The following is a 17901-nucleotide window of genomic DNA, read 5'->3' on the forward strand; positions in this document are numbered from 1 at the left end:
GACAAGACTTCTTGGAGTCTGTTTCTTGGTGGAATACTTGAACCAGCCATATCAATGTTACTGTGAGAAATGAGCGAGATAATGCATGTAAAGATGGGCCAGTGTGGAGAGGCTGATGGAATATTTGACTTAGAATTGAGAAAAAACTGGATTCTGCCTCAGTTACTTATGATCTGTGTGGATAAAAAAACAGCCAAATGGCTCTCTGACCCTCTAGCTCCTCTTCTGTAAAATGAGGAAAGGAATACTTGTAGTGTATGGCACACAAAGTTGTTTCAATGCCTAAATGAAATAATTTACATTATATACATGAAATACATAGTACTGATATATATGATATATTATAATTATAATATATATTATATAACATTGCTTTTAATGAATACTGGCTGATTGTAATGTGTTATATATAGGCATTGTGGTCAACATTAAATAGTCAGTGACAAAGTGAAAGAGCCCTTGACCTCAAGGAGCAAACACTCTAGTGGGAGAAAGGATATGGGTTATGTACAAAGAAAATATGGAATGATTTGGGTGGAGGCTGAGGGGCCAGGGGGCTAGGGACCCTTCCCCCAGAACAAATCCAATCCATTACTATGATGTAATATCACAAAATGAATCATAGGATCATAGCTCGAGAGCTGGAAGGAACCTCAGAAACCATCTAGTCCAACCCCCTCATTTTATAGATGAGGGAACTAAGGCTCAGAGAAATTAAGGAATTTTTCCCAAGATCACACAGAGAGTAAGTAGAAAGAACATTGTCTCTGGAGTCAGAGGACCAAGATTTAGCTCTGTTATATACTTCTATTATATGTAGAACATAACTTATGGCATAACGTATTATATAAGTTCTGTTAACTCTGAAGCAAATCATTTAAGCTTTCTGAGCCTTGGTTTCCACATTTAAAATGTGAAAGATTTAGATGATATGGCTTCTGGAATCCCTTTTGGCTCTGGATCTATAATCTTCAAATCCAAAATTTTAGATCCAGAAAGTTACATAAGCAAGAAAGACAGACAATTTTATGGTTGCATGGCACCCTGAGATAATCTTGGATGATCAGAGAAAGTCTGATGTAGGAGGTGTATGAAGGGAAGGTGGGAAGGGAATAAATTACAGGAATGCTGGACTATCTATAAAAAGGTATAAGGATGAAAAATGAAATGTTATCTGTGAAGCATTGCAAGTTGACCATCTTGACTGGAATTTGAATATGAATAATGTGTAATAAGTCTGGGAATATAGGTTGAAGCCCACCCACAGTTAGGGAGTCAGGACATGGATGGAAATATAGCAATGGGAGATCAAGAGAAAGTAGGAAAAGAATGAGGTTTTCTTATGAAAACCCAGAAAATGATTCCCAGGAAGAAGGAGTCATCAATAATGTTAAATGTTGAAGAGATGATTAGGACTGAGAAAAGATCACTGGATTTTGTAAATATAAAATCTTTGGAGAGCACAGTTTCAGCTGAGCAAAGAAATCAGGTCAAATTGCAAGGGTTTGAGGAGTATATGAAAAGAAATGGAGACAATAAGAATAGACATTTTTTTTTTCTAGAAGTTTGTATGGGAGATGGAAGATACAGGATGTTGGTTTGAAGGGATGGTAAGGTCAACTCATGTATTTTTAAGGAAGGATTAGAACTGAGCAGATCTATAAGTAGCAGGGAAGAAGCTGGTAGATTGGAAGGTATTTGAATTTAGAGGGAAGTGGATTGATTGTGGAAGTGATTTTTTCAGAAAGAAAAGCCTAGAAAGGGTAAAATCCAGAGTTGAGGGATTGGCTTTGGTGAGGGGAAAGGTCCCCTATTCATTAGAGACTAGAATAAAATAAGAAAAAGAGGAGAATGTCAAAGCATTTGGAGATGGAAAGTTGGGGAGAAGAGTGAGTTTTGAGTGAATGGCTTCTGTTTTCTCGATTGTTGTGTTTGTCCTTCATTGCCAAAGAAGACCATGCCATCAGAGAAGTGATGACATGACTTGCACTTGATTTTGGTTTGAGTGAGGGAGGGCTGTGCAGGGCACCAGCCTCACTTCTCCTCCAGAACCACCGGAATCCAATGACCAGATATTCATCAGAATGACTGGAGATGACCCAGGATGCAGTGGGAGACCTTGGGCCCTTTAGGCCAAGGTCTATGCAGGCACTCAATGGATTTAATTGCAAGAAATTCTTGGATGAAGCAACTGATTACAGAACTGATCTATTTTGTGTATCTACATTTTACATACACTAATATATTAATACTAGCTAGAAGTAAATAATGCCCACAAGAGAATGTTTAGTATCCTTCAATCCTAAAATTAATACATACATCTTAAATCCCAAGCCACTAAATATATACATAAATCTTAAATCCCAAAGATGAAATGGTAGAACAGAAGCAAAGAATTTTCAGCCATAGTGGGAGAAAGACATGTGACTAATCAGAGCAAAAATAAAACAGTTTTCACGTCTTCTGATGAGTATAATGGTTCCTTATCATCTTTGGTGAACCTCCGCAATGCACTCCTCTTCCTTCAATTCAATAAGCTTTTATTAAGATATTTTCTCAATAAAATATAAAGGAAAGTACTATGCTAAGAGGAAAGGGGAAAGAGTGTTGTGGGAGCTTTGAGGCGAGAAGAGAAAATCTGAAACAACCACTGAGGTGGATGGGAGAAGCTATTAAGGATGTGTAAAGGAATAATATTGATATAGTGAAATCCCAGTTGAGATTAAATTATGTAAAGTTGTAACAGATTCAAACAATGTGGTTTCTTGACTTCCACCAACATCCTTCAGTGGTCCTTGAGTAGGAGTGGACGCGGGTGGTAAGGGTAATCTGAGGTTACAGTTTGCTTAGGTATGAGTGCAATAGATAAGAGGGCAGGGAATTGACAGGAAGGGACAATAGGGATTTGAATTGGTTATCTGTAGAATCAATATTTGGAAAGGAGGAAAGCAAAGCCAGAATGGAGCCTGGGAGAACAGGGAGGGGTAGAGAGGCTAGAGGTTCTCTTGAGGATAAAGAATAGGTTTAGGAGAAATGAGGCTCAGGGGGAGATGGAATGATAGCTAATTATGATGACATCAAGGAATTTTGTAATGGAACATTTTGTAAACTTTAAAGCATTAAAGATAGCAAGTATTATTAGTCAATTTTGAATGAATATGGTACTGTGAAACTCTGAAGGACTATACTATTTGAAGATCTCATCAGAGGGAGAGTGGAAAGGGGGGGAGGAGGAGGAGGAGGAGGAGGAGAGAGAGAGAGAGAGAGAGAGAGAGAGAGAGAGAGAGAGAGAGAGAGAGAGAGAGAGAGAGAGAGAGAGAGAGAGAGAGAGAGAGAGAGAGAGAGAGAGAGAGAGAGAGAGAGAGAGAGAGAGAGAGAGAGAGAGATTACAGAATCACAGGTTTAGAGTCAGGGACCTTAGAGACCATCTTTTTCAACCCATTATTTCTTATTTTATAGATGAGGAAACTGAAGCTGAGAGGTGTGGTATACTTTATAAACAATGTCTTCCAGATGGCATCTTTTAGGTAGAGAAATTAGTGGAATGATGTATTCCAGTTCACCATGTCTACAAAAATTTCAAGGTCTTCTTACACCTGATCTATAGACATTACTAGGTAATTCAATTCTCAAACCAAACGGTAGAAGCCCAGCAAGAGCAAACTAACACGCTCCTTGGTGATCAGTTGCAAATGTACTTTCAAATTAGTAGTCAAACTCAGATTAGGATTTATGTATCCTGTTTTCAATGTATATCTACTCATTGTTGTTGAGTCATTTTAGTCATGTGTCTGACTCTCTGTGACTCCATTTGAGGTTTTCTTGGCAGAGATACTGGAGTGATTTGCCATTTCCTTCTCTAGTTCAGTTTACAGATGAGTAACTGAGGCAAACAAGGTTAAATGACTTATTCAGGGTCACGTAGCTAGTAAGCATCTGAGGCAGATTTGAACTCAAGTCCTCCTGACTGAGACCAGGGCTCTATCCTCTGTCACCTAGCTGCCTACAATATCTATGTAGTAGCCCAACAATGATTTTGAAAAAAAAAAAATGTTATGGTGAAGTGGTTGTTGTTAAGAAACGTTTTATCCTTGTACAAACCCACTTAGTACACTTGTCTCCCTACTCTATACCTACTAAAAATAGAAACTGGTTTGACCTTTCCATTCTACTCCCACCCTGACCCCCAGCAACTTTGGTTTAGTTTCCTATGCTTCAGTTCAATTCAGCTCCACTCCACAAGCATTTATTAAGCTTCCACTACAAGCAAGTTATGGTTAGGCTAGGGATAGATACAAATGCAAAAATGAAAAACAATCCCTGTCCTGGAAGAACTCATATTCAATTGGATCTTCCACCCATATCAGAATTCATAGATAGCTTGCACTATAAACACATTTGGGGGGTGGGGGTGGTTTCATTCATCTGGTTAGGAAACTCACTCTACCCAACCAGAATGATAGTTGTTCAGAAATTTAAAACCCTAGAAAACTGCGGGTGTGGGGGACCTCCGAGAGGTTATTACTTGTGGAGTGTCATATACTAGTACCAGAGGCAGGAGTTGAACCTGGAGCTTCCTGACTCTGAAGCCTGCTAATCTAAGGTCAAAGACAACAACCTTAGAGGTTTTTAATGGCCCTTCACATCATTACAATAGACCACTGGATGTGAGAATCTACTTCTTCAGTCAGTTTCAGCAAATCCAAGTCCTTTCCTCTATTGCTTCACCATGCAAACAAATGAAACTGATGACTATCCAAATAGTTTTCCTTACCGCATGAGGAAGATGCTAGAGCAACAATGCATATGGAAGTTTTGTATATTATTGCCAAGTCCCCTAGATATTAGCAGTCTTTCCCCCTTGGAATTAGTTTATATTTCTTTGCCTAATTTTTTTTGTTTACTTCTCTACATACATGTTGCAAACTCCTCCCCACATTGGAATATAAGTTCTTTGAAGGCAGGGTCTGTTTCATTTTTGTCTTTTTATACCTATTACTTAGCATAGTGCCTTGCACATAGTAGGCACTTGATAAATATTTGCTGAATTCAAGGGAATAAATGTTCTCACTTATTATCATTACTGAGCTCCACAATTTACTTAGTTTGATTATTGAATAAAGAAGAGTAAATTCTTAAAAAGTTTACTAGTCTCTAAAAATGAAATCTTCCTCCCTTTCTCTTTCCCTCCCTTCCTTCCCTTCTGTGAAAAGTCTCTCTGTCTCTGTCTGTCTGTCTCACACACACACACACACACACACACATATGCACATACACACAAAGGCATCAAAATATTTTAAAATGGCACTGGAATTAGGGATAGTCTTACTGTTAATGAATTGCCATAACATGTCCACTTTGTTCCTAATTTATAGCCATTGAGAACTGAGTACAAACTATGGAGGTCTCTACTGAGCTGGAAAGGATCCTAGAATGGGCCTTTCATGGGCAGAACAACTTTTGAGTAACACTAACCTAGCTAAATACTGAGAAGCTCACCACTATAGACCTCATGATGTAATAAACTAGTTCTTTAGTCCTAGCAAAGTGCACAATATTTATAGGATGCATTTAAAGAAGAGAATAAAGAGCATTATGCTCAAAGGTGGTAGGGAAGACTGATCACCAGATAATAGATTTTTCCAGACACAAAAATCACAAAGATTAAAATGTGAGGGATAATAATCTTTGTCAGTTGGAGACAACACTGGCACCAGTGAGATTAGGCATCTGAAACACTGAAGAGTAGTTTATTCAGTGACAGAATTTGGCTCCACAAATTTAAATCAGGACAGTCCAGTTTAGGCTTTGTCTAATGTAATTCTTGGTCAGATAGTCACACCCTAATATTTTACATGTATGACTATTTTAACCACTCTCTTCAGATGGCTATTGGATTTTAAAGTGGTTTGACATAAGGCACCCATTCAGATGTTATAGTCCATATGTTTGTGGAAGTTGTTCATTCCAAGAAATGAATTTGGAAAATACATGTAAGGTCATTTAAAACCATTAGGATCTTTGTCTCTGACTTTAGATCAGTAGCAAGTTCATTTTCCAAAAGGAAACTGTCTTTTTCTGATTTTGTATGTCGTGAAAACTGGCTCTTAAACTCTCTCTCTCTCTCTCTCTCTCTCTCTCTCTCTCTCTCTCTCTCTCTCTCTCTCTCTCAGTAGATTTCATGGTCACAAATGAAGCTAACATTCAGATTTGCTTCTTGGAAAACGTTATTTTGCATAACTTTTAATGTTTTCTACATCCAGGCAAGGCTGATTGCAAATGAAGAAAACTGGCCAGTTTTCCCCTATGGGTCATGGAAGATACACACAAAACAATTTCCACAGTCTTTTTTTTTTTAAGCCGACTAAATGGATGCATTTTTTTTTCTTCTGTATGACATGAGAATGGGATGGCCAAAGAAGGCAAATATGAAAAGTCCTTACTCCTATTTAAACAAACACACACACACACACACACAAACACAATATTCGGGTACCTAGACATGTCTCATATATTAATTGGATGAATAATCATAATATGGGTGAGCATATACATCCAAAGCCTAACAGACTCTTTAAATATTGTATTTCTGCATCTAACTTTTCTCGAGTTAGATTTTCGAGATTTAATTATCTCCGATTGCTTCAGTTACCTGATTCTCCATAAGTAAATATTTTCCTCTGTGGGGTCAACTAAGTTTTGTCTCTTCAGGTTTTTTTTCCTCGACTTTCCCTTACTTCAGAAGGATACCGCAAAACATCTGTAGCCTAGTCTGCATTTAAAAAGCTAGTCTGCATTTAAAAGAAACCCTGGAAAGGAGAGTTCGGGGATGGAAGAAGAAATGTTGATAGGTTGATTAAGTGCTCAGAGGTCCGTGGTACTTGAGTTGTTGGTGCCTAAGAGGGTCTTTGAGGTCCATTTCAAATCTGGGGGCCTAGAATCAACCCCCTGGGATCCCCGAGCCCTCAGGGTCCCACTTTCTCTGATCGATCTTAAGTTGGACGAAAATGACCGCATCCTCTGTCGTGACACCGATTTCCTCTATCAGGAGATCGCGAGCGACAGGGATGTAGGGAGCCACAGGGCAATGAAAGAAACCTCAGAAGGAGAGAAAGGCAAAGCTCTGGGGCCAGGGGAGGAGAAAATGAGGGGGGTGGGAAGGCTGGGGGATTTCCTACCGATCTTCCCCTTCTAACGGGAGCGGAAAATGTGATTTGCTGTGCATTCCAGGAGCGGTCCCCTGGGGTGACCTCTCCCCGCTGGCCCAGGTAGAGGGAGGGGGCTTTGGGGAGGGAGGAGAAAAGGAGGCGGGTTCAGTCTGGTAGGGGTCCCCGCTGGGAGCCGGGGAGGGGGGGTGTATGGGGAGAGAAGAAAGGAGGGGGACTCAGTAACGGGAAAAGGGGGCGGAATAGCGGGCCGGGCCGGGCGGCGCCTGGCCAATGATGTGGCGAGGCCCAGGAGCGCGGCGTGCAGCCGGCGGACATTTAAATGGGAGACGCCGAGATGCTGAGGCACTCGGCGCGCCCTCCATGGACTCGGGGGCCAATCCAGCCGCGCAGACACAGTCGCAGCTCCCAAGCTAGCCGGGTGTGCCGCCCCAGGGGGGGTCGGGGGACGCGGAATCAGCCCCTGGGGCAGTCCCAGCGACTCAGGAAGACTTACAAAACCCCCAGGTCACAAAGAGAAGAGAAAATAAAAGGACGCTTCGGAACAGGTGAGTTTAACCCGACAGATGCCAGTTCCAGGTCCTGCTTGGACGCAGACCCCACAAGGAGAGCTTTCCTCTAGTGAATCTCGAGCCCTTCCATCAGCGCACCCCACAGCCCCCAATCCATGCTGGGATCCTCCTTCCTTGCTCTCCTCGGGCAGAGCTGTCTGCTGACAGCCACGATCCCGAGAAGGACTGTGAGCTCCAGAGAAGGAACTGTCCCGAGCTGCAGGTTCCTTCTCTGCAGTGGAAACCCGTGGAGGTCAAGCCTGTCGAGGAAGCGCCTGTTCCGCTTTCCTACACCTTACTGGTTTTCCACTTTCTCAGACCGTCTCTTGTTCCCCTAAAAGGCGGGAAGACACCCCATCCGTTAGGAAAAGGCGCTGGGAAGCAGCGCCTTATTGGGGAAGACTTGAGACTTGGGGTTCAGTCTGGGTGATCATCCTTTCCGATCTGGGCACAGAAGGGATTGAGTCAGAGGACTCGATAGTGAGGCGGTGGCGGCAGTGATGGTGGGTGAAAGAAAGAGGGGAAGGAGAATGTGAGCTTCTCAGGTGTGCTTGTGCGTGTGTTTTTGTGCGTGCTACAGTGTATGCGTGATGTAGTGTGTGTGTGTGTGTGTGTGTATGTGTGTGGTATGTGTGTCCGTTGGCGCCAGTCTCCTATCTCTTACTGGTTGAGCAAAGTTGGAGAGCTGGGAGAAGGAAAAACCGAAAGGTCGTGCGAATGTAGTAGGCTCAGTGAGAGAACCTTTCACCTGTGCCTTTGCGCACCAGGTAAAAGGCGACTGGCTCAGGGGAACGTGTGTGCGCTTTTAAACCAAAGTGAGCCAGGAGCCCCTAGAGGTGCACAAAGTTGGAGATTCCAGGATCTCCACTTAGCCCCACACTTAGTCCAGCCCTAGATGACATTTTCTCCCTCTCCCACTGAAATGCTCAGTCTTACTCGTGTACATATTGGAAGGTACTGTTAAAAGTTGTAGATGCGCATCCCAAACCCCGTCTTCCCTGTTCCCTTTCCCCCTAGACTGTCACTCAAAGGGGTAGTCGCCGCTCATGCTCTAGATAAGAAGCGGTGACAGGAAATCTGGGGGGAAAGATTCTGTTTCACCAGAAAACCTGGAGCTCCGGGCACTTTTGCAGTCCCAAATCGTCTCAGGAACTCGTCTTCTGGGCAGGCCCGATCTGGTCAAACCTTTACAAACAACCCCGTAGAAAGTTCAGTTGCCTAGGGGTTAATACAAACCAATGTTGAAACTAATCTCCCCAACCCATCCCCTTGTTTAACTGGAACTTGTGATTTCAAGAGTGGGGATCTTCCAGTCGCGAAAAACCACTCCAATGGTGCAGATCGGCAATTCGTTGGTTTTAGAGAGTCGCCTAATGCGCTGAAAAGTTAGGGGCTTTGCCCAAGGTCACATTGTATGAACTCAGGTATTATCTGACTCCCGAGTCTGACCTCTCTCTTCTGTGCTAGGCTACTTCCTTAATGCATTGATGTTAAGGGAAAATCAAAATGCTATCTGTGTCCTCCTTTCTGCATTATCTAGGAATGGGCTTTCCAGATATAACTCACCTTAACTCATCTAACTCGGTCATGGAGACTTAAAGAAAGCATAGGTACCTTAACTGGATTGGGGGGTGGGGGTGGGGAGAGAGAGAGAGAGAGAGACAGAGACAGAGAGAGAGACAGAGACAGAGACAGAGAGAGAGAGAAAGAGACAGAGAGAGACAGAGACAAAGACAGAGAGAGAGACAGAGACAGAGAAACAGAGAGACAGACAGAGACAGAGACAGAGACAGAGACAGAGAGACAGAGAGAGAGAGAGAGAGTGTGAAGGCACCAAAATCACTTTTCCTTAGGGAAGTTTACCTCTTGGTTGCAGAATCAGAAACGAATTGCTTCCCTGCTGGGGTTTCTTGTGTCCTTCCTTTGTTCCCACTTCAAGCTCTCCACTAGCGGAATCTGTAAGCCTTTTAATGACAACAACACTTACAACAAAACCCAGAAGTGTTTCATTGTTAAGACTTTGGTAGGTCTTTCACTGCAGAGGCCAGAATCGGTTATGAAATCTTCCGATTGAAGCAGTAAATCTAGGTGATGTTTATGAATGGTTGTTTATTTCCCCCAAAGTGAGGCTGCCACGAAAGCAGTTGATTAAATCAATCCATTGTGTTATTTTATGTTTAAATTGCCCTATAGGCCCTGGAGGAGTGTTTCTTTCTGTCTATCCACATAAGTAAAACAACTAGAATGAAAAAGATTAAGAAAACTCTTCAAGAGTGAGATGAATTCCAAGGATTTATCTGAAAAACTTTCCAATGTACCCAAGTAGGAGCATGATTCAAATTCAGTCCCTATCTAGCATGCAATCTAAAGTCTAAAGCAATGCAGCTGAATTAACTAATCTTCCTTGGCAAACTACTGTTTCATTTTGAGCATGAAATTTTATTTAAGGCTTCTTCACAACTGTGACCACTTTAAAAAAGAAAAACCTTAAGGTTACAATGGAGCTTAGCATTTTCATTTTACATTTTATGGGTTTGATAATGTTCATTGTTTTTTTAAATCCCATAGCTTTTTTGAGAGAGAAACTATTAACTTGCAGGATCCAGTCTAGAGAAATCTAAAATTCATAGAAAGGCAAACTCTGTTAAATGAAAGTTTGGGGTGTTGTGTGTGTGTGTGTGTGTGTGTTGTATGTGTGTTTGTGCATGTGTGTTGGTGCATGTGTGTTGAATAATAGGATCTCTGCAGGCCCTTACTATAGTGGCCACACTGGAGAACACTAGAAACACGATTCATTTCCTTATCTTTGTGCAGTTTCTAACTAGGACTCAGGAGTATGAGACTTTCAGGCTCTTAGCTCCGATCTGATTATGTGTTAGGATCGCAGTCCTGGTCTTCTGCCTCTGTCTTCCAAATTGAAGCTCTCTGTTGGAACACTGTGTTAAATAAATATATGGAGAAATGGTGACATATCTCCAGACTTTCTAACACTCCAGAATCAAAAACAATTTATCTAGAAAAATTATCTTAACACCAAAGATAGAAATTAAATGTGTTGCAAGGGCATTTCCCTTTCTGTCTGCTTAAAGATTTTGTTTTATGTACTAAATATTTCAGACAGCATACTACTATACTACTACTATGTACTATATATAAAGGATATTTTATATACTAGCAGAGATACAACTGTTCTGTCTGAGAGGTAATGTTGGGAAGTAGCATTGTCTACAATGAATCTTATGAAGGAATCATATCTCAGAAATGACTAATCCAGAACACTACGTTGGAAAAAAAAATCATTTCTTTTTAGAGTTTGTGAGTGTATGTGGGGGGTGAGGTGGGTGAGAGGTGAACTTCTGTGCTGGATGACAGGAATGAATCATGAAGGCAGGTATCACCTTTGTTGCTTACAAAATAAAAATGATTTTGTACAATACTCAGTCCTAGAAAAGCAAATTCATAATAGATCTCATTTTTTATTCATCAAAAACAAAGGTAATGAAAAATAAGTCTAATTCATTGAGAGTAGCCTGGTATGGTGGAAAGAGCACTGGTTCTAGACTCAGAGAATCTGGGTTCAAATTCTCACTGTCACTTCTTACTTGTATGATCTTGGACAAGTCACCTAATTCCTTTGTGCCTCAGTTTTCTCAGTTGTAAAAAGAGGGTTAGATTAGATGACCTTCCAGGCCCCTTCTAGCTCTAAATAAATGATTCTAAGTACAGGTTTACATTTCCAAACAATCAGTTTTAAGGGGGAAAAATTCTTCATGCCCATAATGAAAATAAAATCTCGCCCTTATATACGCTACAAATTCAGTCATTCATGGTGTCAGATCATGTAGCACAGAGTAAATCTATACTAATACAAAAAAAAAAAAACCCTGTATGTAGCATGAATTTGCCTTGACATCATCATTTTAATGGAGTTTTATTGTTTATCACAAAATAATTTTTCTTGACCTATTTTAATATATATAGTCCTTTAAGTTCTTACCTCCTAAATTTTTGTGTCTTCTGATTCCAAGTGTCATCTGGCCTTGTATTGTATGTGATTTGTCCTTTATTATTGAAGAGGACCTTGACATCAGGAACATGATGCCATGACTTGCAAAGTGAATTGTATGAGTCTGGTCATCTGTTCTATGCAATAGAGAGAGACAAGTCCAACTTAACTAATGGTCTTCAATTTCAGGATTTGTTGGTTTGGGCATTTGTAACGTACAGAGGATAGATGAGTCTCTGCTTCTTCATAGGCATTTTAAAAAACATGTAAAGTCTACTTTTTTTGTTTGATGAGTTTGTCAGAAAATTCTAGACTATTTTATTTTATAATTATCATTGCTAAATCATGATACTGAGGTTTGATTAAGTCATCTTAGCTCTAAAACTAGGATACACCCAACTCTTCTCCACTTTTATCTTCTGCATTTCCTAGACTATAAGCCTAAGGAGAAAATGGTCACAGCATCCAAAAAGTGTGGAGTATAGGTGATCACCTCTAGCATCTTTTTAGGGAGATAGTCACATTAAAACGTGTCTTTTCTAGGTATCTCTCCAAAACTTTATTCACTGAGAATTCCCAAAAAGTCCAGGCACAAGCCTCTGACCTCCTTACAGCTTTTCTCTACTGTATTTATTATGTCAAACCCTTAAAACCTAGATAGCTAGTGGAAAGAGGAGTGCACTTGGAGTCAGGAAGACCTGAGTTTTAATCCTATTTACACTGTGTGTAAGTCACTTATCCTCTCTCCACCTGTTTCCTTATCTATATAATGGGGATAATGATAGCATATGCCTCCCAGAGTTATGAGGATCAAAAGAGATAAGATTTGTGAAGTACTTTGCAAACCTTAAAATGCTATATAAATGCTGGATGCTATTATTAGAAATAGGTGTGGCACAGTCAGCCAAATTATGAAATGCTGAGAAAGCAAAATAAAAAGGAAATAGTCTCAAATTCAGTAAGATAACAGGTTCTGTCTTATGTAGAGTAAAAAAACATGAGAAATAGATTGTGCAAACTAGTTCCTTTTTTTTTGTTCTTTAAGATCCAGAAGACTCTGCTCCTCAAAGGCCTTTCCAGTGGTACCCACCACAATGACCTGCAAATCAGCGTTTGTTACATACACTGAGTGTCATGCAAGTAAATGATGAAGGAAAACTTAAGGAAAGGGTCAGGTAGAAAAGACATACTTTTAGTCAGGTTTTAAAGAGATAAGAAGGAAGGAAAAACTATGAGAAAAGATAAAAAAGATGATTAGTCCAAGAGATAGAAGCTACAGGGATTGCTTTTCACAAAAATCTGACCTGCTTACACGGCAGAATATTCAGTGAAAATTGACATAGACGTCTATTGTGTTGGCAAAACCTGTTTACTGTGTGCTGGTAAATGTTTAACTACCAGTCTTCTAAGGAAAAAGAAGTGTGCATGACACTTTAAAGTTTAATTTGCATCATTAATATTTATGGACATTGTTAACATTATTAACATTATTAATATTTTCTCCATCACTTTCTTATGTCTAGACAGAACATGAAATCAAGTCCTGATTTGTAGTATTTGCTGATTTCTGAGTTGTAAGGGCTCGCACTGATCATTTAACAATTGTTTGTCAAAGTATCAGCTGGCTCTAATATGCTTCTGCTTCAATTGACGTAAAAGTGAGTCTGAAGGATCACAGAATCCAACCCAAAGAGCTAGACATGACCTTAAACACTTTGTCATCTTACAGATGAAGAAATCAAGACCTAAAGAAGTTAAATGACTTGTGTAAATGACAGAGATATGAACTTCTATTGCTTATCATTGTTAATTCTATTTAACTTTACTACTAGATGATCTAGCTTGGTTATATAAGTGGATAGTATAGTGAATGGAAACACTGAGAACACATACACTCCTCATAAACAATGGGAGATCCACTGGTGAACATAGTGGCCATTCATACAAAACCTCTTCTGGGACATCGTTGTCATCAATAGTTATTGACCGCCTACAGTGGACAAGACACTGTTCCAGTTCTTTAGGATACTAAGATGAATCGACAGCATTTATTCAGGCATTTACTATGAGTGTTACATGCTCAAGATGCAAAGATGAAAAATGACACAGTTCCTCATGGATCATAACATTTATTTGGAATTCTATCCAAGTATAGTGGGCCATTTCACAGGTGTGGAATTCAATGAAAAAGTGGGCAGTTAATTGGAAGAGAGGCAAAATCCATTCTCTTCAACAATTAGAAAAGCTCATGACCCCAGTCAGGAGTTCTTAACCTGGGGTCCATGAAGTTGCTTTCTTTTCTTTTAAATATTTTGTTAACTTTATTTCAATATAGTTTGTTTCCTTCATAATCATATGTATTTCATTTTGTGCATTTAAAAACATTATACTGAGAAAGGGGACCAGGATTCTACCAGATCACTACCCAAGTCCTTGAAACAGAAAGGTTAAGAATGCCTGCCCTAAGTAGATTTTGAACTTATTTGCTTAAATAATCCACAGTTAACCTGTATAAGAACTGTTATTTAATAGATTCAGAAATATTTTAGCAATTTAAATACCTTCTATTTTATTTATTTTGAAAGTGGAATTTTTTTTAAATCATACCTGAAGTTATATGCTATCTTCCTCAGGCACATATTTATTATTTGGGACAAAATAAGAGTGACTTGAGCCTCAGTGAGAAGAGAGAATGCATTAGAGTGGGCTGTTTATGTGTAATTCTTAAAGACTTACCTATTTTCAACTAGAAAGGCACAACATTGCTAGTTTCCTTTCTTTCCTTCACAAAAACATGGGCACTCACATATACACAAGGATTCTACTGGCAATTTTATCTCAGCCATATGTTTCTGGATTGGCAGTTTGATCAGGCAGCTTCCTCAGTCTAACTCCACTGCCTTCCTCTGCTTTACCAGACTTCTGGTCAAGTCCTCTACAGTCTAGGCTCAAGGTAAAGTCTCAGGGGGCAACAGTATGACAGGGTCTTAGATGGCCAGGGTAATTAAACTCCTCACCCAGCCATCTCTAACTTTCTTTCCTCTCCTTGAATTGTGCTTTTCCCCCCCTCCTCTCGTTTCCCTCCTCAACTGGAAGAAAATATGCAACAACATTTTTTCACACAGATTCCCTATTATGTACTCCCCAGAGAAAAAATGCTTAAAGCATAGAGAGACCTCATCACAATACTTTCTGTTCTATTTACCCACAGACAATATCTGTCCTCTCGTGAACCATGTACAGTATCTGATTGGGGATCACAACCTATCTCAAGTAGTCTCCCTAAATACCTACTGGACTTAACAGATAGTGAGATCTAAAGCAAATAATATTTCTTATTTTTTATGTCTCCGCATTCTTCTACAGAAATCATAGTGTGATGCTGCATCATGGTATGGAGGTAACACTGGGTTCTTGAAGACTATGTCAGGTAGCATAAGCATTGGCATATTCAAACAACCAGGAAAAACTTTGAGTATGATTTGGATAACAGATTGTGTCTGCTCCATGAGGAACAGCAAAGTATGAGGAGACATTACCAGAAGTTTGGCCATAAAGTGATGAATTCTTTGGCCATGGTGACCCAGGCACCAAAGAGGTAAAAATGCAAAATAGTCCTGACTAATATGTGGCCCCCTTCCATTTCTGTGATGATGGTGATGGGAGCATGAGAAAGGGATCAAGTGGGTTAAGCATCACGTAGTTTTCAGATCTACAAGTCTATGTTCCAGCCACTGATTCCAAAGAGGCCAAAACTGCTCAGTTCTCTGAAGACCTACAACATCTTCTAAAAACAACAACCAAAAAAGATGTCACCTACATCACAGGGGATTGGAATGCTTAAGCACAAAATCAAAAGATAACTGGAATAACAGGTAAGTTTGGTCTTGGAGTGCAAATGAAGTGGGACGGAGACTAACAGAGTTTTGTCAAGATAACTCACTGGTCAGAGCAAACACTTTTTTACAACAATCCAAAAGGTGATTCTACACATGGACAACACAGATGGTCAATATTGAAATCCGACTGACTATATACTTTGCAGCTAAAGGTGGAGAAACTCTATAGTCAATTAAAACATGACTTAGAGCTCACTGTGACGATTCTTGTTGCAAAATTTAAACTTAAATTGAAGAAAGTAGGGTAAACCATCAGACCCCATAGGTATGACCTAAGCAATATATTTTAAGAATACGAAGTAGAGGTGATGAATAGATTTAAGGGATTAGAGCTGGTAGAAAGAGTGCCTAAAGAACTATGGACAGAGGATCACAATATTGTACAGGGGCAGGGACAAAAATATCCCAGAGAAAAAGAAAAGCAAGAAAGCAAAATATCTGTCTAATAAGGCTTTACAAATAGCTGAGGAAAGATGGAAAGTGAAAGGTAAAAGAGAAAAGGAAAGATATGTCCAACTGAAGGCAGAATTCCAGAGAATACCAAGGACAGATAAGGTTTTCTTAAATGAACAATGCAAAGAAATAGAAGAAAACAATAAAATGGAAAAGACAAGAGATGTCTTCAAGAAAAGTAGATATATCAAGGGAATGTTTCATGCAAAAATGGATATGGTAAAAAAATAAAAATGGTAGGGACTTATGAGAAGTAGAAGAGATAAAAAAAGAGGTGGCAAGAATATACAGAAAGAGTATTCAAGAAAGATCTTTAACCTCAGTGATAATGGTATGGTTACTGATCTAGAGCCAGACATCTTGGAGAAGGAGAAGAATTGCTAACAGGAATACTAGTAAGGGTGATGGAATTTCAGTTGAATTATTTAAAATTCTAAGAGATGATGCTGTTAAAGTGTTCCATTCAGTATGTTGGCAAATTTGAAAAACTCAACAGTAGCCACAGGATTGGAAAAGATCAGTTTTCACCCTAGCCCTAAAAAATGACAAGGTGAAAGAATGTTTGAATTACCAAACAATTTTGTTCATTTCCCTTCCAGACTGGGATCTGGGGTTTGTTTGGGTTTTTTTTTTTTTTTTTGACGAGGTAAAGAGCCCATTCTCTGCCTCATTTCTTTATCAGTGAACAGGCATTGCCTCAGTCAAACTGAGACCTGTTAAAGACCTTAGCTTAGAAAGGCCAAAGTCTCTACTGCATCTAGGGCCATCTCTAGTCATCCTGATCTATAGATGGCTTTGGAGAAGAATGTGAGGCTGGTGACTTGGCACAGCCCTCCCTCCCTATATCCAATTCACTTGCCTGTGGTAGCATCATTTTCCTGGAGTCATGATCCTCTTCAAGAACCAAGGAGAAACAATAGCAAGCAATAGTGTCAGTATAAATGCAAGTCAGTTGTTTCAATATATTGACTCATTAGACAAGATCACACATTTAGAGAACCAACAGATTAATGTTTGTAACGCTGATCTGAAAACTTTGTTGTTCTTGTCTGACACCTCACTGCTGTCTACGTTCACTCTGAGACCATCAGGATCCAAACAATGACCAAGTAGGGAGTGGCCTGGGACCTATCATTCTCTAGTCAATGAGGGCCAGAGTGATTGGGCGTTGTCAGGTGCTTAAGGGAAAAAAAAAGTTTCAGGGATCAAAATTTGTCATTGTTTGTCCCTCATTCTCCAAGAGGACCATGACATCAGGGAGGTGATTCCATTCTTGCTATAAAGGAAGCTACAAGGCATGAAGAAATTGCTGTTAAGTGAAGGATGGTTCACAAGTTTCATTTGTTTTTCCAGAGAACTGAGTAGAGGAGTAAGTTGTCAGTTTGGATGGAATCCTAATAAAGCTGCCCCCACCCCCAATATTCTAACTTCCTTACAGTCCCATTACCCCTACTTCACCACTCCCCCATCCCTAACTCAATATCCGAACTTCTTTATATATGCCTCACTGCTCACTAGAACAGGTGTGTCCATGAACTCCTATGTCTCACAGAACAGCAGCAGTGTCCCTGAGATGAGATCCCAGTCACTGTCTCTAGCCAGTCACTGGTTCCAGACCCATTCCTCATACTTCCCACAGAAACAGCAGGTGTATTCATGCACTCAACCACAACCACATCCATCTAGTCTCAGACAGGACCATCCTTGGCCAATCAGAAAGCAGCACCACCAGGATGCCCATGCAGGATGTGGACCCCAAAACAACAGAAGGAACTTTCTCTAAGTAAGCACCTGCTCGGTAACAGCAAAATCTATCCTTTCGGTGA

The 17901-nt window shown here is 40.1% G+C and overlaps 1 protein-coding gene and 1 pseudogene across 8 annotated transcripts in view; one reads left to right on the plus strand and one right to left on the minus strand.

Annotated features, from left to right (window-relative positions):
- The window catches only part of LOC140513816 (enhancer of rudimentary homolog pseudogene), an 87207-nt pseudogene that overhangs the window by 29112 nt on the left and 40194 nt on the right, over positions 1-17901 (minus strand).
- Positions 7489-17901, plus strand: part of LOC140513769 (TP53-binding protein 1-like) — a 130744-nt gene continuing 120331 nt past the window's right edge. For all 8 annotated transcript variants that reach the window (XR_011970322.1, XR_011970323.1, XM_072623725.1 and 5 more), the window contains exon 1: positions 7489-7714. Coding sequence is in view for 6 of the 8 variants with exons in the window: in XM_072623725.1 (XP_072479826.1) it covers positions 7489-7714 (226 nt within the window). In the remaining 2 variants the exon portion in view is untranslated. The remainder of the gene's footprint in view (positions 7715-17901) is intronic.

This window comes from Notamacropus eugenii, chromosome 7 (assembly GCF_028372415.1).
Source record: "Notamacropus eugenii isolate mMacEug1 chromosome 7, mMacEug1.pri_v2, whole genome shotgun sequence".
NCBI classification, from domain to species: Eukaryota; Metazoa; Chordata; class Mammalia; order Diprotodontia; family Macropodidae; genus Notamacropus; species Notamacropus eugenii.